This window comes from Hermetia illucens, chromosome 6 (genome assembly GCF_905115235.1).
Source record: "Hermetia illucens chromosome 6, iHerIll2.2.curated.20191125, whole genome shotgun sequence".
Lineage (NCBI taxonomy): Eukaryota > Metazoa > Arthropoda > Insecta > Diptera > Stratiomyidae > Hermetia > Hermetia illucens.
In genome coordinates, this window is record NC_051854.1 from 54,929,771 (window position 1) to 54,949,187 (window position 19,417).

General features: G+C 38.6%; 1 protein-coding gene across 2 annotated transcripts in view; it reads left to right on the forward strand.

Moving 5' to 3' along the window:
• The window catches only part of LOC119659941 (zinc finger protein 567), a 39,393-nt gene extending 20,186 nt beyond the window's left edge, over window positions 1-19,207 (forward strand). Inside the window, exons 4-6 of one of the 2 annotated variants that reach the window (XM_038068281.1) lie at window positions 31-127; window positions 9,301-9,423; window positions 18,026-19,207. In XM_038068281.1, the coding sequence (XP_037924209.1) occupies window positions 31-127; window positions 9,301-9,422 (219 nt within the window). In that variant the 3' untranslated portion in view covers window position 9,423; window positions 18,026-19,207. Of the gene's footprint in view, window positions 1-30; window positions 128-9,300; window positions 11,789-18,025 lie in introns of those variants that run through there. The other variant, XM_038068282.1, reaches the window with a different exon arrangement.
• Window positions 19,208-19,417: the final 210 nt, after the last annotated feature.

The following is a 19,417-nucleotide window of genomic DNA, read 5'->3' on the forward strand; positions in this document are numbered from 1 at the left end:
AATTAAATCGTTTCCTGCCTTATTCATTAGATTTGTATGAAATCCTTCAAACGCAAGGAACAACTCACTTTGCACATAGTAATTCACTCAGGCGAAAAGAAACACATTTGCCAGGAATGTGGAAAAGGTAAGCGGTTTAGGTTTTCAATAATAGATGTAGATGACTATGGCTCCTTCTTACAATACTTGAAGTTTTTTCGTTCTCGTAAATTCAAAATAATGCTGGTACCTTTGATTATGGGGGTCAATCTTCTCGCAATAAGAGGAGCCCGAACATAATGCGCAACACGACTCCAACTGCCAACGCTCTTCAGCATCTTTCTGACAATGTTGTCTGGGGAGAGCTCCCCTGTGTCTGCATAAAGCTGCTGACGAAAGCCGTCCCATATTTCGCAAGGGAAAAAGGTTTGTTCAGCATCGTCCGCCACTCCAGCTGATATTAACCGTTACGCCGAGCTTTAACATATAACAAAAGACTACGCCCTTCCGGTCCCACTAAGCACAGAACATCGTTTTCCTGCCAAAGCGTTTCGCTCTTACGGTCGATGTGGATAGTGCGCCTTTGTCTACCCATGACTTTTTCCGTTCGGTATCCTTAAAAAGAATCCACTTTTCATCGCAGTAACGATTCGACACAAAAACGTTTTTTTTTCTTTCTTCCTATTGTATCGTACACAGGTGCTTTTTCGTCTCTTCATCTCTCCCTTATTGAACTCATTTGGTACCCATCTGCGATATTCTGGATCTTCCCCATCTTTCCTAAACGCTTCGAAACGGCTTGCAGACTTACGGCCGATTGCTCTACAGATTGATTTTATGTTTGCAATTTCACATCCTCGCACCTTTTTCGGTTTGCCACGGTCCTTGTCGAAACCGCCACATTTGTAGCCCCGAAACCATCCTCCATACGTAGCACAGAACAGTCTCAACTCAATATTGGTATTGAGATAACTACATTTCCAGATTTTAGACAAGACAGCGAAAGCGGATCTAGCCCTGTTAATGTGTCGGGCAACAACCAGTTCGGCTCCACCGTCGGTAGAATCCAGGCTTCATAGATATACAAATTGATCGACGACTTTGATGCTCTGCTCATAAACGCAGATATTTTGTTTGATTTATTTTCAATCCAACACTACTTGCCTCTCTTTCCAAATGCAGAGCCATTTGGCCAAGGTACATGACCCGGTAAGAAAGCAAACGGATGTCATGAGCGTATTTGAAGTCTTTGAGGAAAGATGCCACGTCCTCCCGGCAAGGCAACATGAACAGCGTCACCCCTAACAAAAAGAAATAATATCGGAGACAGGATGCAACCCTGGGGGACTCCGCTTTGGATCTTAAAATCCTCCGAGACTTTACCTCGGTGCAGCGCGAGATAATTTTGCGCCATCATATGTCACTGATAACAGCTATTAGTTTCTCCGGAATGCTCCTACAGCGTAGAGCACTCCAGATACACTCCCTGTTCACACTATCGGAAGCTTTCTCGAAATCGATGAAGAGCAAATCCAGATCTAAACTCCGCACTCTTCCAAAAAATGAACGGTTATGTGGTCAACGCAGCACGATCAGCAGCAGAAATCAGTCTGCTCTCTATCGATCAAGTTGTAAGATGTTCCAGGATTATTTTAGCTATTATCTTTGCGATGGCAGGGAGCACGCAGATACCCGGCATCACTCACAGCGATAAACCCCTTCCGTTCGTCGATCCGCTTCTACGATTCCGCTGCTTCCGGACGTGGCTGACGGTAAGTGTAGCACCCAAGAAAAGAGCATTTTTGATGGCAGCCCAATGCTCATTGATATTCTCAGGCTTCTCTCTTGGGAGATAGTTGGATCATACAAGCGGTCGACGTTAAACTTAAAGGGTCGCAGCTCCCCAACCCTACGAAAGTGGCTGAGGTAACACTCAAACGAACGTAAGCGACCATCAGATTGTGATCCCTTTCGAGGCCAATGTCAGCGCCCCTCTTGTTATGCACATGCAGGAGACAACTCCTAAATCTAGTGCTGGTAGCGAAGTGGCCCATCTGATTGCTCGTACGGTGTCGGTCAGTGTGCCACCAGTGACGAAACGATGGAAATTATTATTCAATATTTAAAGAACAATTTAGTTTGGTTTTTTTTTCTTACTGAGGCGGTGGAATGCAGAAATGCACGAACCTATCACCACTACCGTTACGGTCCCCAATACCATGCTCCCCCGTTACATGTCCGAGCAAGGTGTTGTCAGAACCCACCATCACGACTACAACGTCACCTTTAGGAAGCCTCCCCTGTAGAAAGCATCCTTCTCCACTATATCGGAAAATCTCCGTTGGTGCGTCCCTTGTACAATTGTGCTCCTTAACGTAGACCGGAAACTTATAGTTTGAAGACTATACTGTTAGAAACCAGCTCCCGGGTCAAGAAAGCCCACTTTGCGGTAGCCGTCAGAAGCAACCCAACTCCGGATTCGCGTTTGCTACCACTTGGCTTTCCAGAGCACAAAAGCACAGTGCCAGAACAGGGGGAGGATAACTTTCCAGAGTCTCAGGATCTTTCTTCATCATTTCACAAGTCAGCAGTCAAAGGTCGATGATGATACAATGGTCTAATAGATGATGGCTTTGCAGTCGGTGACGTCGGCGAATAACGGATATAGTCGATTTATGTACTGCTTCCATTATCAAATGTAGGAAAATGAGACAATCGTTTAATAAACCATGTATTAACAAGTATAAGACTTTGACGATGTCCCCAAACCCTTTTCACCATGGCACGTGTTGGTACGCGCCTTTTCACCCACATAACCGTTAAGATCGCCCGCAATAACGAAACAGTCATCGTCGGGCACATTACAGAGCTTTGTGTCAAGCAGTTGTCATAAGGCCTCTTTCTCGTCATCAGACCGACGTGTGTGTGGTACGTATGCGATGAAGGAATGAATGGTGCAATCAGCTGTATAATAACGAGTGGCATCGTCATCATCAACAACAGTGCAACAACCGGTATCCGATCTAGGCTTCCCTCAATAAAGAACTCCAGACATCCCGGTTTTGCGGATTTTATCCACAATCAAATGGCCATAGGCTACGGAATCCTTCATCCTAGGGGATCAAAAATTGTTCAGACAATTCTTCTCTCGAACGCTGCCAAGAATTCGCAATTTTTCTTGCTAAGAACCTAGGTCTTCGAGGAATACATGAGGACTGGCAAGATCATTGTCTTCTATGGTAAGAACTCTGACTATATGGTCAGACACTTCGAGCGGAACAGTTTTTTTAAGCTGAAATAGACTCTGTTAACTGCCAACAACTGTACGGGGATTTCATCGTCATACCTGTTATCGATTGTGATTTTCATTTGACCAGTGCGATTTGATGTTGTTGGTTGATTAGTTTTGACGTTGCTACCATATATTTTATCTTACCTTCATTGATGTGCAGCCCAAGATCTCACGTCCCCTGTTCGATCTGGATGAAGGCAGTTTGCGCATCTCGGGGCGTTCTTCTTCAATCGATAAAAAAATTGCTCGATTTTTTTAATGGTAGGCCGGAAATACCCAGAGATGTCAATGCCCATACCATTTTGAGTACATTAGCTAGCAAAATAGACTAATTACCGCCATGTTTACCGAGTTTGTTTTTAGATGATGCGAATTGTAAGATAGGCCGAGTCTGGCCTGACCACCAGGTAATCATCATCATCAACGGCGCAACAACCGGTATCCGGTCTAGGCCTGCCTTAATAAGGAACTCCAGACATCCCGGTTTTGCGCCGAGGTCCACCAATTCGATATCCCTAAAAGCTGTCTGGCGTCCTGACCCACGCCATCGCTCCATCTTAGGCAGGGTCTTCTTTTTCCACCATAGATATTGCCCTTATAGACTTTCCGGGCGCGATCATCCTCATCCATACGGATTAAGTGACCCCCCCACCGTAACCTATTGAGCCGGATTTTATCCACAACCGGACGGTCATGGTATCGCTGATAGATTTCGTCATTGTGTAGGCTACGGAATCGTCCATCCTCATGTAGGGGGCCAAAAATTCTTCGAAGGATTCTTCTCTCGAACGCGGCCAAGAGTTCGCAATTTTTCTTGCTAAGAACCCAAGTTGGATGAAGGCAGTTTGTACATCTCGGGTCGTTCTTCCCATGATGTCGATATCGTCTGCATAGGCCAGTAGTTGGGTGGACTTGAAGAGGATCGTACCTCTTGCATTTACCTCGGCATCATGGATCACTTTCTCGAGGACCAGGTTAAAGAGGACGCATGATAGCGCATCCCCTTGTCGTAAACCGTTGTTGATGTCGAATGGTCTTGAGAGTGATCCTGTTGCTTTTATCGCACATTGGTCAGAGTCAGCCTAGTCAGTTTTATTAATTTCGTCGGGATACCGAATTCTCTCATGGCCGTGTATAGTGTTACCCTGGCTATGCTATCATAGGCGGCTTTAAAGTCGATGAACAGATGGTGCAACTGTTGTCCATATTCCAACAGTTTTTCCATCGCTTGCCGCAGAGAGAAAATCTGATCCGTTGCTGATTTGCCTGGAGTGAAGCCTCTTTGGTATGGGCCAATGATGTTCTGGGCGTATGGGGCTATCCGGCCTAGTAAGATAGTGGAGAATATCTTATAGAATGGTACTCAGCAACGTGATACCTCTATAATTACTGCACTGTGTGATATCTCCCTTTTTATGTATGAGACAGATAATGCCTCGTTGCCAATCGTCAGGCATTGATTCGCTGTCCCATACCTTGAGCACAAGTTGATGAACCACTTGGTGTAACTGGTCGCCTCCATATTTAACCAATTCGGCTGTAATTCCATCGGCTCCTGGCAACTTATGATTTTTTAGCCGATGAATTGCACGGACTGTTTCTCCTAAACTTGGTGGTGGCAGTAGCACCAGGTAATAGCTAGTACCAGGTAATAGCAGTAGTACCAGGTAATAGCTATGTTTAATTCCGACATAATTTCGAATGAAAAGCTGGTTGGGTTACAGCTGAGATACTCGTTGTTTATTTGGAGAGGTCAACAACTGAGTCCAAAACTAAATAGGAAGAAAATTTCTGCTCGTGGTTAAAGAGCGTCCATACAATATCATCACTTTTGCTAATGCATTTCAGCAACTTAGAATAACACTATAAGATCGTTATTATCATATAAGTACCTCTACCAGTCAAGGATCCACCAAAAAAGATGAAGATGGAGGGCTTTTAGGTGCCCAAAATTTGATGCCGCTTTCAAATTGTGGTCAATGGGAAGATAATAGTTCGCCCACAGGATTGATTTTTTTCATGTGTTGAGGAACTAGAAGCCTTCAGACCACTATAAGGTATTACATCACAGAGCGTAGCTAACCCACTCTAGCTTGGCATCCTTTCTTCTATCGCGTTTTTCTGATCTCCTCTGCCTTTCACAGTATACACTGAATGGATCCGAACATAGAGCGCATCCCAATCCTTGAGATATACTAACATTCTCTACAAGGAGTGTTACGGAATCAACACCTCTCCTAGGGTTTGCTGTATATCCCCCCCTTCCTTCCGGAATCTTGGATAGTGAAAGAATATGTGCTCCGGATACTCTGGACTAGTTCGGGCAGTTGGGTGAATTATCCACTCTAAACTTTTGCAGGTACTGGCGACGTTTGCCATGCCCCATAAGAAACTGGATGAGATTATGATTGATTTCCCCATGCCGTCAATCCAGCCACCCATTGATGGTAGGGGTCAGCCTGCGTGCCCAGCGATCTTTTACTGAATGTTCCCAATGCTTTTATCATCTACTTATAGATCTCTCCCTTTCAGTGGCGGTACTTCTTCGCCTGCACACACCTATTCACATTATATATATTCGTTACCTCATCGCCGTCAATCGCCATTATTCCCAAATAAACGAACACTGCATCATCTGAGACGATCCTGAAGGCAGAATGCATGCCCAGTTCCGTCCTCTATAGACTGCACTCAGTTTATGAGTAAATGCAATCGGTACTGCTTTTCCCCAAACTGGGATTGCAATGATGGAACTCACCGCCCTGGCTATAAATAGTCTACAAATATAATGTAGCACCCCACATCGTCCGAGCCACACTTGCCGTGGATTCTTTATCATAAGCAAATTGCACGCGTTGCTTTTAACTGATGGCTCCCAAGTATTTGATGACAGATTTTGCAGTGATTTCAATTTTAATGCGAGCATAATTCCACTTACGGAGCTTGGTGATAAGAACTGCTTCAAGTTTTTCCTATGCGAGCATCAATCCCAAGCTTTCCAACCAAGTCTCAGTAGAACTGATTACTTGACATGAGTATAACTCAGCGTCTTCCAGATGCTTTAAAATTACAACAAGTGCTAAGTAATCGGCGTAACAGACCATCGTGCCTTCCTCAGACCCATATGGTTAAGTACACCGTTGTATATGATGTTCTAGGACGATGGACCGCACGGAGTATCGAGGCTTGTGCGTACTGCTGGAGCCCGTCATCAGTGTCATACCTTCTTGCTGCTAAAACAACAGCGTAATAAAGACAACAACAATCAATGAGGATTTTCGTATTAGGCTCCAATTGACCGAACTGAATTCATTTCTCACATCCAATATTTACTGGTAGAATTCTTTCCGTGAATTGCACTTTCAGCCAAGCCAAAAACTAAATTAGTCAGGCTTTACGGAAACCATACTGTTGATCTGAACGGCCTCCTTGACTCTCAATAATCAGGAGCAATTTATTGTAGATTAGCCGTTTTGAGTGCTTTCACTCTAGTTCCTAGAAGACATGAGTCTGTAGGAGAATGGCTTACTTGAAGGTTTAACAACCTGAGGTAGCAGTACCAGCTTCGGATATTTCCATGACGCAGAAAATATCTCGTCGGATATCCCCCCATAACGACTCTATAGGAGCTTCCCCACATTCCCTCTTGCCCCGCTAGATGATCAGTTCAGGAATGCAGAAACCGTTTGAACTCTATGTCTAGATTCAATACGGTGGAACTACTCTGGGTACCTGGTCACTGTGGCATAAGGGGAAATGAAATCTCGGACGCTTTAGCGAAAGAGGGGTCAATCTCCCCTATGCAGGGACCGGAGTCAGCAATTGGAGTATCAGTAGCATTGGCTAAATCTGTTTTCAAAAACTGGGAACAAGTTTCCCATAATGACAGGTGGCAGAGCCTAAATGCTGCTCGACACACCAAACTTTTCCTGCCAGAACCCAACATACGTACCACAAAGTTTATCCTGTCGGAATGCAGGAGGACCTGCAGGTGTATTGTGGGCATTCTGACAGGCCATAATTCACTAGCTGGGCATATGTTCAGAATAGGAATTACCGAAGATGATACGTGTCCCTCCTGTAATGAGGAAGCGGAATCCACGGAGCATTTCCTATGTGAATGCCCCGCCTATGGACGCATCAGGCGTCAGATCTTTGGTGCCGATGTTCTCCAATTACGACGGGTAGGATGACATCCACTAACGGAAATCCTGCGATACGTTAACGAATCCGGAATATTCCGTTAGACGGGGGTGGCGATTACAATGGGCCAACACTGCCTGAGTGCTCAGAAGCTGTAGCTTCTCCCCCACCATACACACACACACACAACCAGATGATCAGCTTGACGTTTCTACGGGCTCCCTATAGACGTTCTCAATTTTCTCTCGATCGATCCTACCAACCGCACTCTGAGCTGTTCATATGACTTAATAGCAAACTGATGGACCATTACTCCAACAATAGTTGGGTCATCCACTGCTCCTAGACAAGCACGCGTGGCAGAGTATTATGTCACATGGAGAGTTCTTTCCGAGAAAGCGCCTACTGTAGCAGATTGGTCTAACCACACTTGTATGAAAATCTGCAGACCGAAGTCCTAAGCGTTGAGATGTCTTTGTATCCTAGGGTCGAAAAGAAGATTCTCAAGTTCAGACATTGTAAGACTAGGTGGGACTTAACAGTTGTACATATACACCACTTATTTTCGACTGCATAAAGTTACTGATAGGTCTGTAGCGAGACCACACAATGCATAAGTCTATTGCCAATCGTGTCCGAGGTTCGTTCTATGACTTCATAACAGGTGGTTTTTCGGGGTTGAATTGTCAGTCCTACCCAACTCTCGACCTGAAAGTTGAGGTAGCTTGTACCATTTTTAGCACGGAAGATTCGCCTTCATCCTTCTCTGGCTACATTTGTTGTTACCAAAGAATTCCCAGCGATTGGCACGTGGAAGTAGAGATAAAATTTGGTAGCAGAACTGTTGATGTTTCCCATATTTTATGCTCTGTTGTGGGCACCAACCCACGCTTTTGCCCTGGAACCTGTACTACCCTTTGGCCACGATAATTCTATCAAATATTGCGAATCAAAAATAAAGAGAAAATAACGCAATGATAATGAACAGTCTTGATTTTATTCAATTGAAAGTGTCCTCTTTGTGGGCTGCCATGTTTTGTTGCCTCATATTCTTGAGTGATGTCTTGAACCGTTCTGCCTAAGCACCCAGTAACGGAAAAGGCAGAAGCATGGATTATACTTTGATCTAGAAACGATTAGAGTTGATTATACTTACCTCAACTATCATTCGACAGCCGGAGTCGAACAAGTCACCCTCCTATTCGAGCCTACAGGAATACTATCGTTGTATGTACGACGTCGAAGCATATCCTAACAAAAGGAGAAGGTCTACACCAGAAATAGCTGTTATGCTTGAATCTTTCGTTAGTTATTTTGCTTCAGTCCTAGTGCAAATCTTTTGCTAAGATAGGTCCATACTTACGATTGAAGTTTGAGTCTTGTAAATTTTTCAAAAAGTATCCCTATTTCCCCAAAATCTTTTCAACTTTATACAAATTTGCAGTTCTTTCTCCCTACATACTAGTGGTCACAGATTTTACTTGTTTACCTTATATTCTGTGTCCGGCACTTGTGCAAAGTAGGTCGAGACATCTGGGAGAACACTTAATATCAGATGCAAAGCTGAAAGATCTGGAAGTTGGGAACATACTAAAGTTCCTAACGGTTACAGGCCTGCTTGAGATACTATGATCAATAGGTACACTATAACCAGTAAAAGGGGCACAATAGTTCTTCAAGGACGCATTGCGACTTTCCCTTAACAGAATAATAATAATAATATATTCTGTATATTAGCGGAGATACCGATGTTTAACATTTCTCGAGAATTCCTTTTTTTCAAATGTATATAATTACGTGTAATATTAGTGTTTCAATCAAAATATCGAAAAACAGAAAATAAGGAAAAAAATTATTACTATAACATACCATTTTCATATTCGCAGGTTTCTATCGTAAGGATCACTTACGGAAACACACTCGTTCGCATATTGCCCGACGGGTCAAGTCCGAGGTTTCAGCGCAGACAGGAAGCAATGGCCAGTCGGTTTCATTACACGCTTCCTGAGGTTCGTATAAGGACTTTTGGTAGATTTTGAAGAACATTCTTCTAATTGCAGCCTTGAAACAACAGGCTCGCTAGGCGAAATTTCTTTCGATTCAAAAATAAATTTTTAAAGTGGCTACGCCATTTTGAAAAATTGCTTTTGTTTCGAAAAGAAACCAAGCCATGAAGAATCTTACAAAGTCTATCGAAAGTTCTGCTTAAAGTTCAATTTTTTCCGGAAACAACAGCAAAAGAAATCAGTCCTACAAAAACGCGCGAAATAAAAAAAAAACAAATATTTAAATTTATTTCAACCAAATTTTTCCAAAATTTTTAAATTTTAATGAAAGAATGATGTGAAACATGGAAAAGCAATTTTTTTATAAAACAGAAGAATGTGTGAGAAGATAAATTGAGAGAGACAGAGAGGAAGAAAGAGAGAGAGAAAGAGAAAAAGAAAGGATTTAATATTTTTATATAATTATTTTTTTATCAAAATTCCTCTAATATTAGTGCGTATAAATAAATCAAAATGTTTGGAATATTTTTCTAGTGATTTAGTTTAGAAACAAAATATCCAAAATTTAAACTCCGATAATCACCTTCTCAGTTAATTTGGAATCTGTTTTTGGTTTCTAATTCGGGCCTGAATATTTTTAGTTTTCAAATTAATTTTTGAATTATTTTGTAAGTTTTTCTGAAAATGTGATTGAATTGGTCGTTTTCAAAAGATATCTGGGCTTTTATTTGAGCGAAGGTCATTTTGCTGTGATGAAAGACGAGTTTTTGTACTAAAAATAAAAAAAATAGTGTTCTATGGAAGCAATAATAGTTTACAAACGCATTTTGTGTATGAATGCCAATGAAATCGCTTAGATAGAAGTCCATCTTTTACTGTAACGCGATCACTGTGATCTTGGTATATGAGAATTTTAGTTTTATGTAATGAATTTGTTAAATATTTTTATAATTTGGTTCCGAATTATTTATCTTACATTGAATTTCGTGTTTCGTTCATATATGATAAGGGGAATAGGAAAGAGGGTATGAAACAAAACAAAAAATAAGATAATTTTTTCCAAGTGAGGGATAAGTTTTTTATTATGTTCTTGATGAAAAACACAAGAAAGTAGGTTGCACATTGGTTTGTGCAACTATGAAAATCGAGTAGCTTATCTCTGTCAAGTCAAAACCATTCCAAAATATACAAATTTGCATTATTTTTCTACAAGCCTCCAGGCAAAAAACTACAAAATATAATAATGAATAAATACAAATAAATTCATTACCAAACAAATATACAAACGCTGTAACAATACCGTTCAAGAATTTTTCTTATTTTGGAAAACATATACAGATGCAAATATATTTAATATTAAGAGAGAATTTAAATAGTAAGAAGCTTTTAATTACTCGGTTTTATCACGACGATGTTGATACATGCAATTATCAGTGAAAAAAAGTAAATGGCATTAAATTTAAGAAAAAATACACTTTTAACAATATTTCCATTTCTTTCGTAAATAGACCGATTCAAACAAAGCTACAAAAACAAAAACTACTCAACAATTTGTTACACAACAATAAAACAAGAAAAGCAACAAATTACAAGATATTTTTTTGTAAATTACTATATCTTACAAACACAAAATAGTGAAAACAGATAATATAAAATTATGGATTGAAACAAGACAAAAATCTACTTGTAAAAGTACAAATCTTTACAGAAACAAAAATAAAACTAAGAATAATATTACTATTAACTAAATTGTAATCGTAAATATAAAACAAGAAGGATATTGTGAACAAAGAACAAACGAATGAAAATATAAACTTAATAAATTTTACTGATATTAACAGAGGATTATCGAAGTAATTTAACTTGCTAAAATAAATCTAGTGGAAACAAAATAATTCCAATTCATTTTATAGAGCAAAATCATTCTAAACGTCACAAAACTGGAATAAGGAAAAGCATCGTTTGTTGAAGTGTTTTATAGTAGAATTTGTGGCTTCCATAATACAAAAGTGTGAATATTATTGAATTTATATTTATATTATTAACAATTATTTATTGAATCTGCAAGGAGAGCCAAACAAAAAAAATGTACCAATTTTATTCGAAAATTCATACGTGCAAAAGGAGGGAGTCCATTTTTTTTCATCAAGTATAGTCAGGTGGGGTATCAAATTAATGGTCTCGGTTAGTAGTTTTCGAAGCCGGGTTTAGTTTTGATATTTGTTGGAAAGGTGGGGAATTCGGACGGTGGGAAGTAATCATTCATTTAACGGGGCCATTCTCAGAAACTGCCCAACCGAAAAATCAGAAAAAAATCAAGAGGCTGTCACTATATGGTGGGTAGGCTCCGAAATACCTTCCATACCGATATCCCTTCAAATAAAATTAATACTGGTATATTACTTTAATTTTCAGTAATTGCCTGCAAAACCCCCCTTAAATTTATCGTAGCACCACGAAATTTTGCAGTGATGTAGGCTATAATATAGAGCATAGTACTAGTTTGGTGGAAATCGCACTATTATTAACAAAGTTATAATACCTCAAAGTCATTGCTTCTTTGCAAATTCAAGACTATGAATGTCAATACCAACCGAAAGTGGATATTCTCATATAATACATGCATATATTACGTTCTACGTATTCAGAAGTACACAAAACCTTTCGTACCTGAAGCGTCCAGCTGACGGTTTCCCGACTTGTTTTTCTTTGTTTCAGTATTAAATTATAATTTTAAAAAATTATACTGTACCTATACAAATATAAACTATAGTATGGAGCATGATACCTCCAAATTTGGCTTAATTCGTACAATCACTGGCAAAGTTACAGTAGCTCAAAGTTTTTTCTTCTATGTAAATTTACTGCAACCCAAAACACTGAAATCCATATATGTACACACATTACAGCCTCGTACAAATGGAATGGTTCTGCATTCAAAAGTATATTTGAAATATCTGGGGACTGACTTAACCAATTTAGCAGGTTCAGTTGTTTGCCTTCAAACATTTTTTTCGCCAGCTTTGAAGTATGATTCGCATGTTCTCTTCAGAATATGGAAGCATTTTGTTTTCTTTAATGGCCTTCTACTCTATTTCCATTATTTTACCACTTATGAAGAAAATAATACCATCCCAAGAAAAGCACCCCCACACCATAATGTAGCCTCGTTCATATTGTTTTTTGTGAGATCTTTGCCATTCGATCAGACAGTCGTTTCCAAATAATATGCTCCATAGCATATTCAGCATCAACCCGGTTGACGTGAGCCTTTGCGAAATTTAGCTTTATACCTAATTTTATTCGCATCTATAGAACTTTTCTAGTTATCCGCTTGGGAAAATTAGCCTCGTGGAAGAATTAACTACATTCCCGATTTCTGCGGAAATTTTTCATCCTATGTTGATGACAATTTTTCTTTTTATTTAGCATGTGAATCGCGTTGCCCATCAATCCCTTCCATTCGTTCAGAGGCGTTCCAAGCAGCCGTTTGCCTTCTAGTTTCCCTTTGTCTGCCTGCCTTTTAAAACTTACAAATTTTGATGTGCGTAGTGACATCCCCATATAAAAGATGCAATTCCATATTGTATTTTGTTTACCGTTGACCACCGTTCCTCACACGTGTATGCGTATGGGTTATCCAAGAAGACTACACATTGCTTGAATTTGTATATTAGAAGAAAAACATTGCGCACGACGTTCTTCAGTTACTTGCATGTGAAAAACTTCTAGGCGTCACTTACCAATTAGGTACCTTGTAGTTAACACGCGTACATGCAATGGTTTTCCGTACTGCCTAGAAACTCGATTTGTACCTTCTGTATATAGTCTTCTTGGTAGTATCATGCGAAACGTCTCAATTAATGCTTCCGCAACCAGTTGCGACCACCATTTCAAAATAGGGGAATAAGGGATAGAAAAATGCAAACTTATAATCCGACAGGATACATTATCGGAAACTATCCAACCGAGAAAATTTATATATATATATATATATGGTCGCCATTTACACTTGGTGGGGTATATTGTGCATCAACCACAGCTCACGACACGACTTCCCGAGATGCTCGCACCCGTCCGTTACTTTTCTGCGTCAAGTGCCCTTGAGGCGACCCAGTCATCGGCCATCTTGAGAGAGTGGCTTCCACTGCATGGCATAGTCCACAATGTAATTCTCGCCTCTGCTTAATATGTACCCTATCCACTATCACTTCCTCCTTCCGGTCACAGTGCGTACGAGTGCCAGGCCTGTGCACCGATCAAGTTCTTCTTTCGGGATAGTGTCAGGCCAGCGTACTCCGATGATACGATACAGGCAGTTGTTGACCAAGGCGTGAAGCTTTGGAGTAACAGTGGAGTTCACTTTCTATGTGCTACTCCCATATAGTAACAAAGAGAAACACTACCACAGAACAGTCTCAGCTGGATTTTTTGTTGAGATAACTGCATTTCCAGATTTTAGTCAGGGCAGCGATCTAGCGCTGTTAATTCGCCGGGCAACATCCAGTTCGATGCCATTGTCGGCAGAAACCACCCTTCCTAGATATACAAATTGATCGATCCCTCCGATGCTCTGCCCATTAATGCTGATAAGGAGAGTGCGATCAGCGGGCAGCTTGCGTTTTTTACTGATTCTTCCCATCTGTCGGTCGTTTTCCGGCCAGCTTGTCGTTGATTAACCCTCTGAAATTTTTCTGTCGTCAATACGCTATATATTATATGGTCTGCCCACAGTTTTAAATCTTAATATGGATGGTGAATTCTGGTTCGTCATATAATATGTACAACTCACTATTGTGCCTCATTCGCCATCCACCCTCACTAGGCCTAAGCTTTGAGGCCAACTCACTTCGCTACTTCATGAAACTTCACCAGGACTCTCTTTCAATCGTGAAACAATATTGATATCATCGCCATAGGCATCTATCTAGTGTCCTATTTAGTTCCACTGAAATCTTTTCGATTATGCACTCCAGAGCAATGGTAAATAATGTTGGGCCCATCCCATCGTCTTGCCTTAATGTGGAGTCTGTCAGCATGGTTTCGTTCTCTTTAGTTGTGTCGGGGTCATAGTCTGGCCCCCAGTAATCCTACGATGAACCTGCTCTTTTCCGGTTTTTGCTTTACTCCATAAGTTGGTAAGCCAAACCATTCGAACCACATCAATTCATCGTTGATTGGTTTCAAGTCTGTGATGTTGCGGGTAAAATTCTCCTGGGTACCTTTGAAAACAGTGTGCGCTTGAGAGTCTTCACTGGACCGTCAAACCACCTATCTTTTTCCGACCCGATCCGAAACCGAATTTCGGGCTCCATGACAATAGTATACTGTGGACAGATTATCTGTCTATTGCCCAGCCCCCAACCTAGAAAGTCAGTTTGCTCATCACTGTTTTAAGGCGCAGAAACTCGCTATTCAACCCCTCTCAACCAATGCTTTACATTGGCTAAGGGTAACCTGCTTTGAGATGAGAGTAGAATTTCGTTGTAGATACGTAAGTGGGTGCATTACCCAGGTATTTGTAGAAAATTGCAGTGCTAAATCTTCAAACCTTTAACCCCCACTATATCCACAACTTAATTATAGGATATGATATTACCACTTTTTTTAAAGTTACCGCTAAACCCCACTTGCGTTCTTCCCAGAAACACCGGTAGCAGTAGCGTAAACAATAGGATCATAACATTGGAAAGTTCCTCAAAATCCTGGCATTAGTAATCAAATTATAGCAATTCAGAATTGTCAATTTCATTGGTTATGTTTGCAAATGGTTCTTGACAAAATGTACAAGCGTACAAGTGGAACTGTCGAACACTCAGGGTTTCTCACAAAAGGATGACCTTTCTATCTCTTTTTGTCCGAAGGGTCCAGCTTCCAGTTTCCTGACTTGTTTGTCGCTTTGTCTTAACCTCATCCGTTTCCATTTAGTTTAAACTGAACTAAACAAGTGAAATGTTTCACCGTCTAGTCTAGCTTTACCGAGACTTTTTCAACATTTACTTTGGACCTTGTTCAGCACAATTCCGTTTAACTCTCTTCTTACTGTTTCAGGGAATGTGTTCCGCAGTTATTTTAACTTATATTAGAGCAGGCCCATCGTCTTGTTTTATCTGGACCCTGTTCCAAATAAACTTGGTAAGGGGTTCTGCCACTTTGCTTGAACAGTTGATTAGCTTATTATCATTCCGATAAGCCTGAATAGTTTAGATGGTATATTATGCAAGACAGATCGGTCTATCAATAGTTCTCAGATTATTACTCCACCGACAAGTCCGGTCAATCGTTAATTTTTCTCGCTAAAATCTTGAAATTCTCCCTGCTATTTGCCGAAATATTCCAGTCCCCTTTGCGATAATTTCTGATAGAATCTTATAACTCATATAAAGCAAATATATCCCCGCGAAATTTTCACAGAAGGCTTTTGTGCCAATTGTCATGAAACTTCGATGTCACAATGGTACTTCATACTCTTAGTAATTCTACAAGTACCCGAAGATGTGCCAACCTTAATTTTTTAGAAGGTGGTTGGTAAAACAGACACCTCTATGATTTCTGTCACTTTTGAATGGATCATGTTTAGTAGCTTTTTACATAGATTTGTTGAATTCTGCTGCAAAAAGATCGTCATTTATATTCTTGTGTTTCTTGGCTCTAAGATACTTTATTTGCTTAGTTGCTGTAGATAATTCAGTATCCTTCAGTGCTAGTTAGCACTTGCCATCGAACCATTGAATTCTTTTACGCAGGGTTCCTATCTTACAATTTCCTTTTATGATTTTTTAATCTTCCTGTAGTCTATTAATTTCCTCTCTGAGTACTCTGAGTACTTATGGACTCTTTTTCATGTCAAAGTCACTTGAATCCATTAAAAATATAGCATGCATAGAATGAAACACGCAGTGAAAATCAGCCGTTAACCTGGTTTTCCTGTCCATGAAAAATTAACCGAAGTTGTTATACTAGTTCTGATATTTTTGGAAACTTTTTTGAAATTATTGGTTCATTGAAATTTACATATTTTGATTTATATTTAATAAATCATAATTAGTTAAATTTATCTTTTATAGCGTGTTGAAAAATTTTCTTATCATTTTTCTAACTAAAACTCAGGAATTAATTAAATTCTGGTGATCAACCGCATTGACATCTACGTAGATAATAAGGTCATGATTTTAGATTTATCACCATTAATTTGCAGTAGCAATTCATTTGCAACATGGTCAATAATCTTCAAGATTTAATTTTGATGCCCATTGTATAAATTACGCTAACCCCACAGTGCACAGCCTTATTTGCTAGTGAAATTTTTGTGATGTGGATCTGCAGTCCACTAGAATTTCGTAGATATTTTATATTCTCCTTATCAATAAATTTCAGAAAAAGTTTCAAAGAATTACAGAATATAAATGAAAAATTGAAATAATTGAAAGTTATTTGACAATAGTCTGTAAGAGGAGATAACCTTTGATGCAGAACCTCATTTATAATCTAGCTATTCCTGCTCAATATTTGAGATCATAAAATCAACCAATAACAATTTGAAAGTTAGTTTTATTGATAGTGTGCGTTTTTCTAATTAACACTAGGACATTTCCTTCATTAAAAACATTTCATAATTGAAGCCTACACAGACTGCTTTCATGCAATTAATTTGGAGCTGGTTCATTTCTATTTAATTAAAAGCCAATAATTTTTTTTTATAAATAATTTTTATAAATTGATTCAATAGGGTATTTCTATAAAAAGTCCCTTCTAGATTTTGTAGTGTGAACTTTGTTTACCTGGCCACGATATGCTAATTTTAGAGGTTTTGCATGCCTAAAGTCGTGCTAGCTTTATATTTTCGGTCACAATAGCAGCATCTGCATTGAACTTTCCATTTTCATGAACTACACAGTTTACAATCAATGCGTTTAAGTGTCGATTAAGATTAAGCTAGAATTGAATTTTAATGTTAATTTCCAATTTAGTTTGTGTTTCTATTTTTTTAATTTGTTAGGTAGGGTCTGAGCATTGTGTATTTAGTATTGTAGCATTAGTTACAGTTAGTTAGTTAGTTTTCCGTCTTAATTTCGATGAAACCGTAAAACTGAAGCCACAATATATCTCATTAAACCACTTCTGACTTGTAGAAAAACGAAGCGAAAGAAAGGAAATGGACACCTGAAATCGTATAGTACACACTTTCAATTTCCTGTTACTTTCATTTCCACGAACCTTCTCTAGTATTATTACCCTTATAGATAAAAGTAACAATGTGCAAATTTAAATATAGATTGTAGTGTATTGAATCCGTTTCATGAGAAAATTTCTATAGAACTTATTTGTTTCCATGTACAATAATAAATTCCATATTGCATGACTCGTCTTTCTTTCCCATTTAAAATTCAGTGAATTCCACATTTTACAAGTTTTTCCTCTGCAATATTTAGATGTATTTGAAGTTTAAATATAAAACTTAAAGGAAAAATGACAAAGCGTTTCAAAATATATACACGCGAGAAAATGTTTCAAATTTATTATTAACATTTCAACATATTGAAAAATATATATTTGTAAATCTTAAAAAAAGAAGTTATATATACATGAAATTATATTTATATAGGGATATATAAAAACGGCGAAGAACAACAAAGAAGTAGAAACCTGAATGCAGAAATTGAAGAGTTTAGGGATAATGGGCGGGGCAGGACAAACGAAAACTGGCCATAGAATGGCGTTGTCTCAAAGTACGTTGCACGAAAAACAAATCCGATTTCTAAAATTTAAATCACTCAAATACCTTACATGACATTGCGATTGCTCTTTGTTAAACATGAAGTTTTAAATCTCTTTAGTCGTTGAATGTAAATGTTTATGAATTCCATAAAAATAAAGTAATAATAATAAAAAAATTTTAACACATCATCACTTAAACGCCCAATTGGCATAAGAGCTAGCCACAAGGCATTCCCTTCGAAGTACTTTTGATTCAGGCTATCCTTAAAAACTTCTGGATAAGACTTAAATTCTGAAACGTTTCCCAAAACATTTCATTTTCTAGGAATCAAATAATTTTTATTGGCCAACTTTTCGATGTTTATTTCTCTCTGAGTTAGAAGACTTGGGTCATTTTCCACACTTAGGTATTAATTGTATATTTCAAATATAATCAATTTTTAGTCATTAACAATTAATACATTTAAATGTACTTACTCAGACGGTGATTAATTAGTGATCAATGCACCAAACGAATGGCAAACTAATTTTTAAAAAAGACAAGAAAATGAAAATAGAATACTAAAAAGTGATTACGCAAATATTTTAGAAGAGTAAGATATCAAGGAAAAAAACAAGAAAAATAAATAAATAACGAGTATAAAAACAATGTGAAATAATATTGCGATAAATAGAATTCATACGAACATAGGATTTTTATAAAGCAAACAATTGACAAATTTTAAAAAAATTGATATTGATACGATTGATGATTGTAGCCGAGTAGGAGTTAGAAATGTTAAGGAATGTTTGTAAGCAAGTTTGTAATTTAGAATAAGCAAAGTTGATGCAATTAACACAACAAAAAAAAAAGATAAAAACCGAGCAGCGTGGTATGTAGAATGAGTTTCTCACGGAAAGACAATGATTGCAGGATTTAAGCAGAAGACATATAAATCATATGTGAATGCACTATTTGTATTTGATTTAAAACCCAAAAAACCCAAAAACAACATATGCTGATATGGGAAAAATGTATCTATCGAGAAATGGTTCAATATAAATAAAACGAATCAAGAGAATAATTGCATTCCATTTATTATTTGAACATCAGTCACCGGGGATTGGTCGTACTAGCAATAGGTTTCCAGCCCTACTATATAGTATAATATTCATCGAGGAAATGACATTTTCTCTATATTTCTGGACATAAAGACTTCGTTTCCTGTATGTTAAAAAAAAATATTTATATTTCACAAGCTACTTTTGCTGTCTTTCTTAGCGTATGTCCCATTAAGAA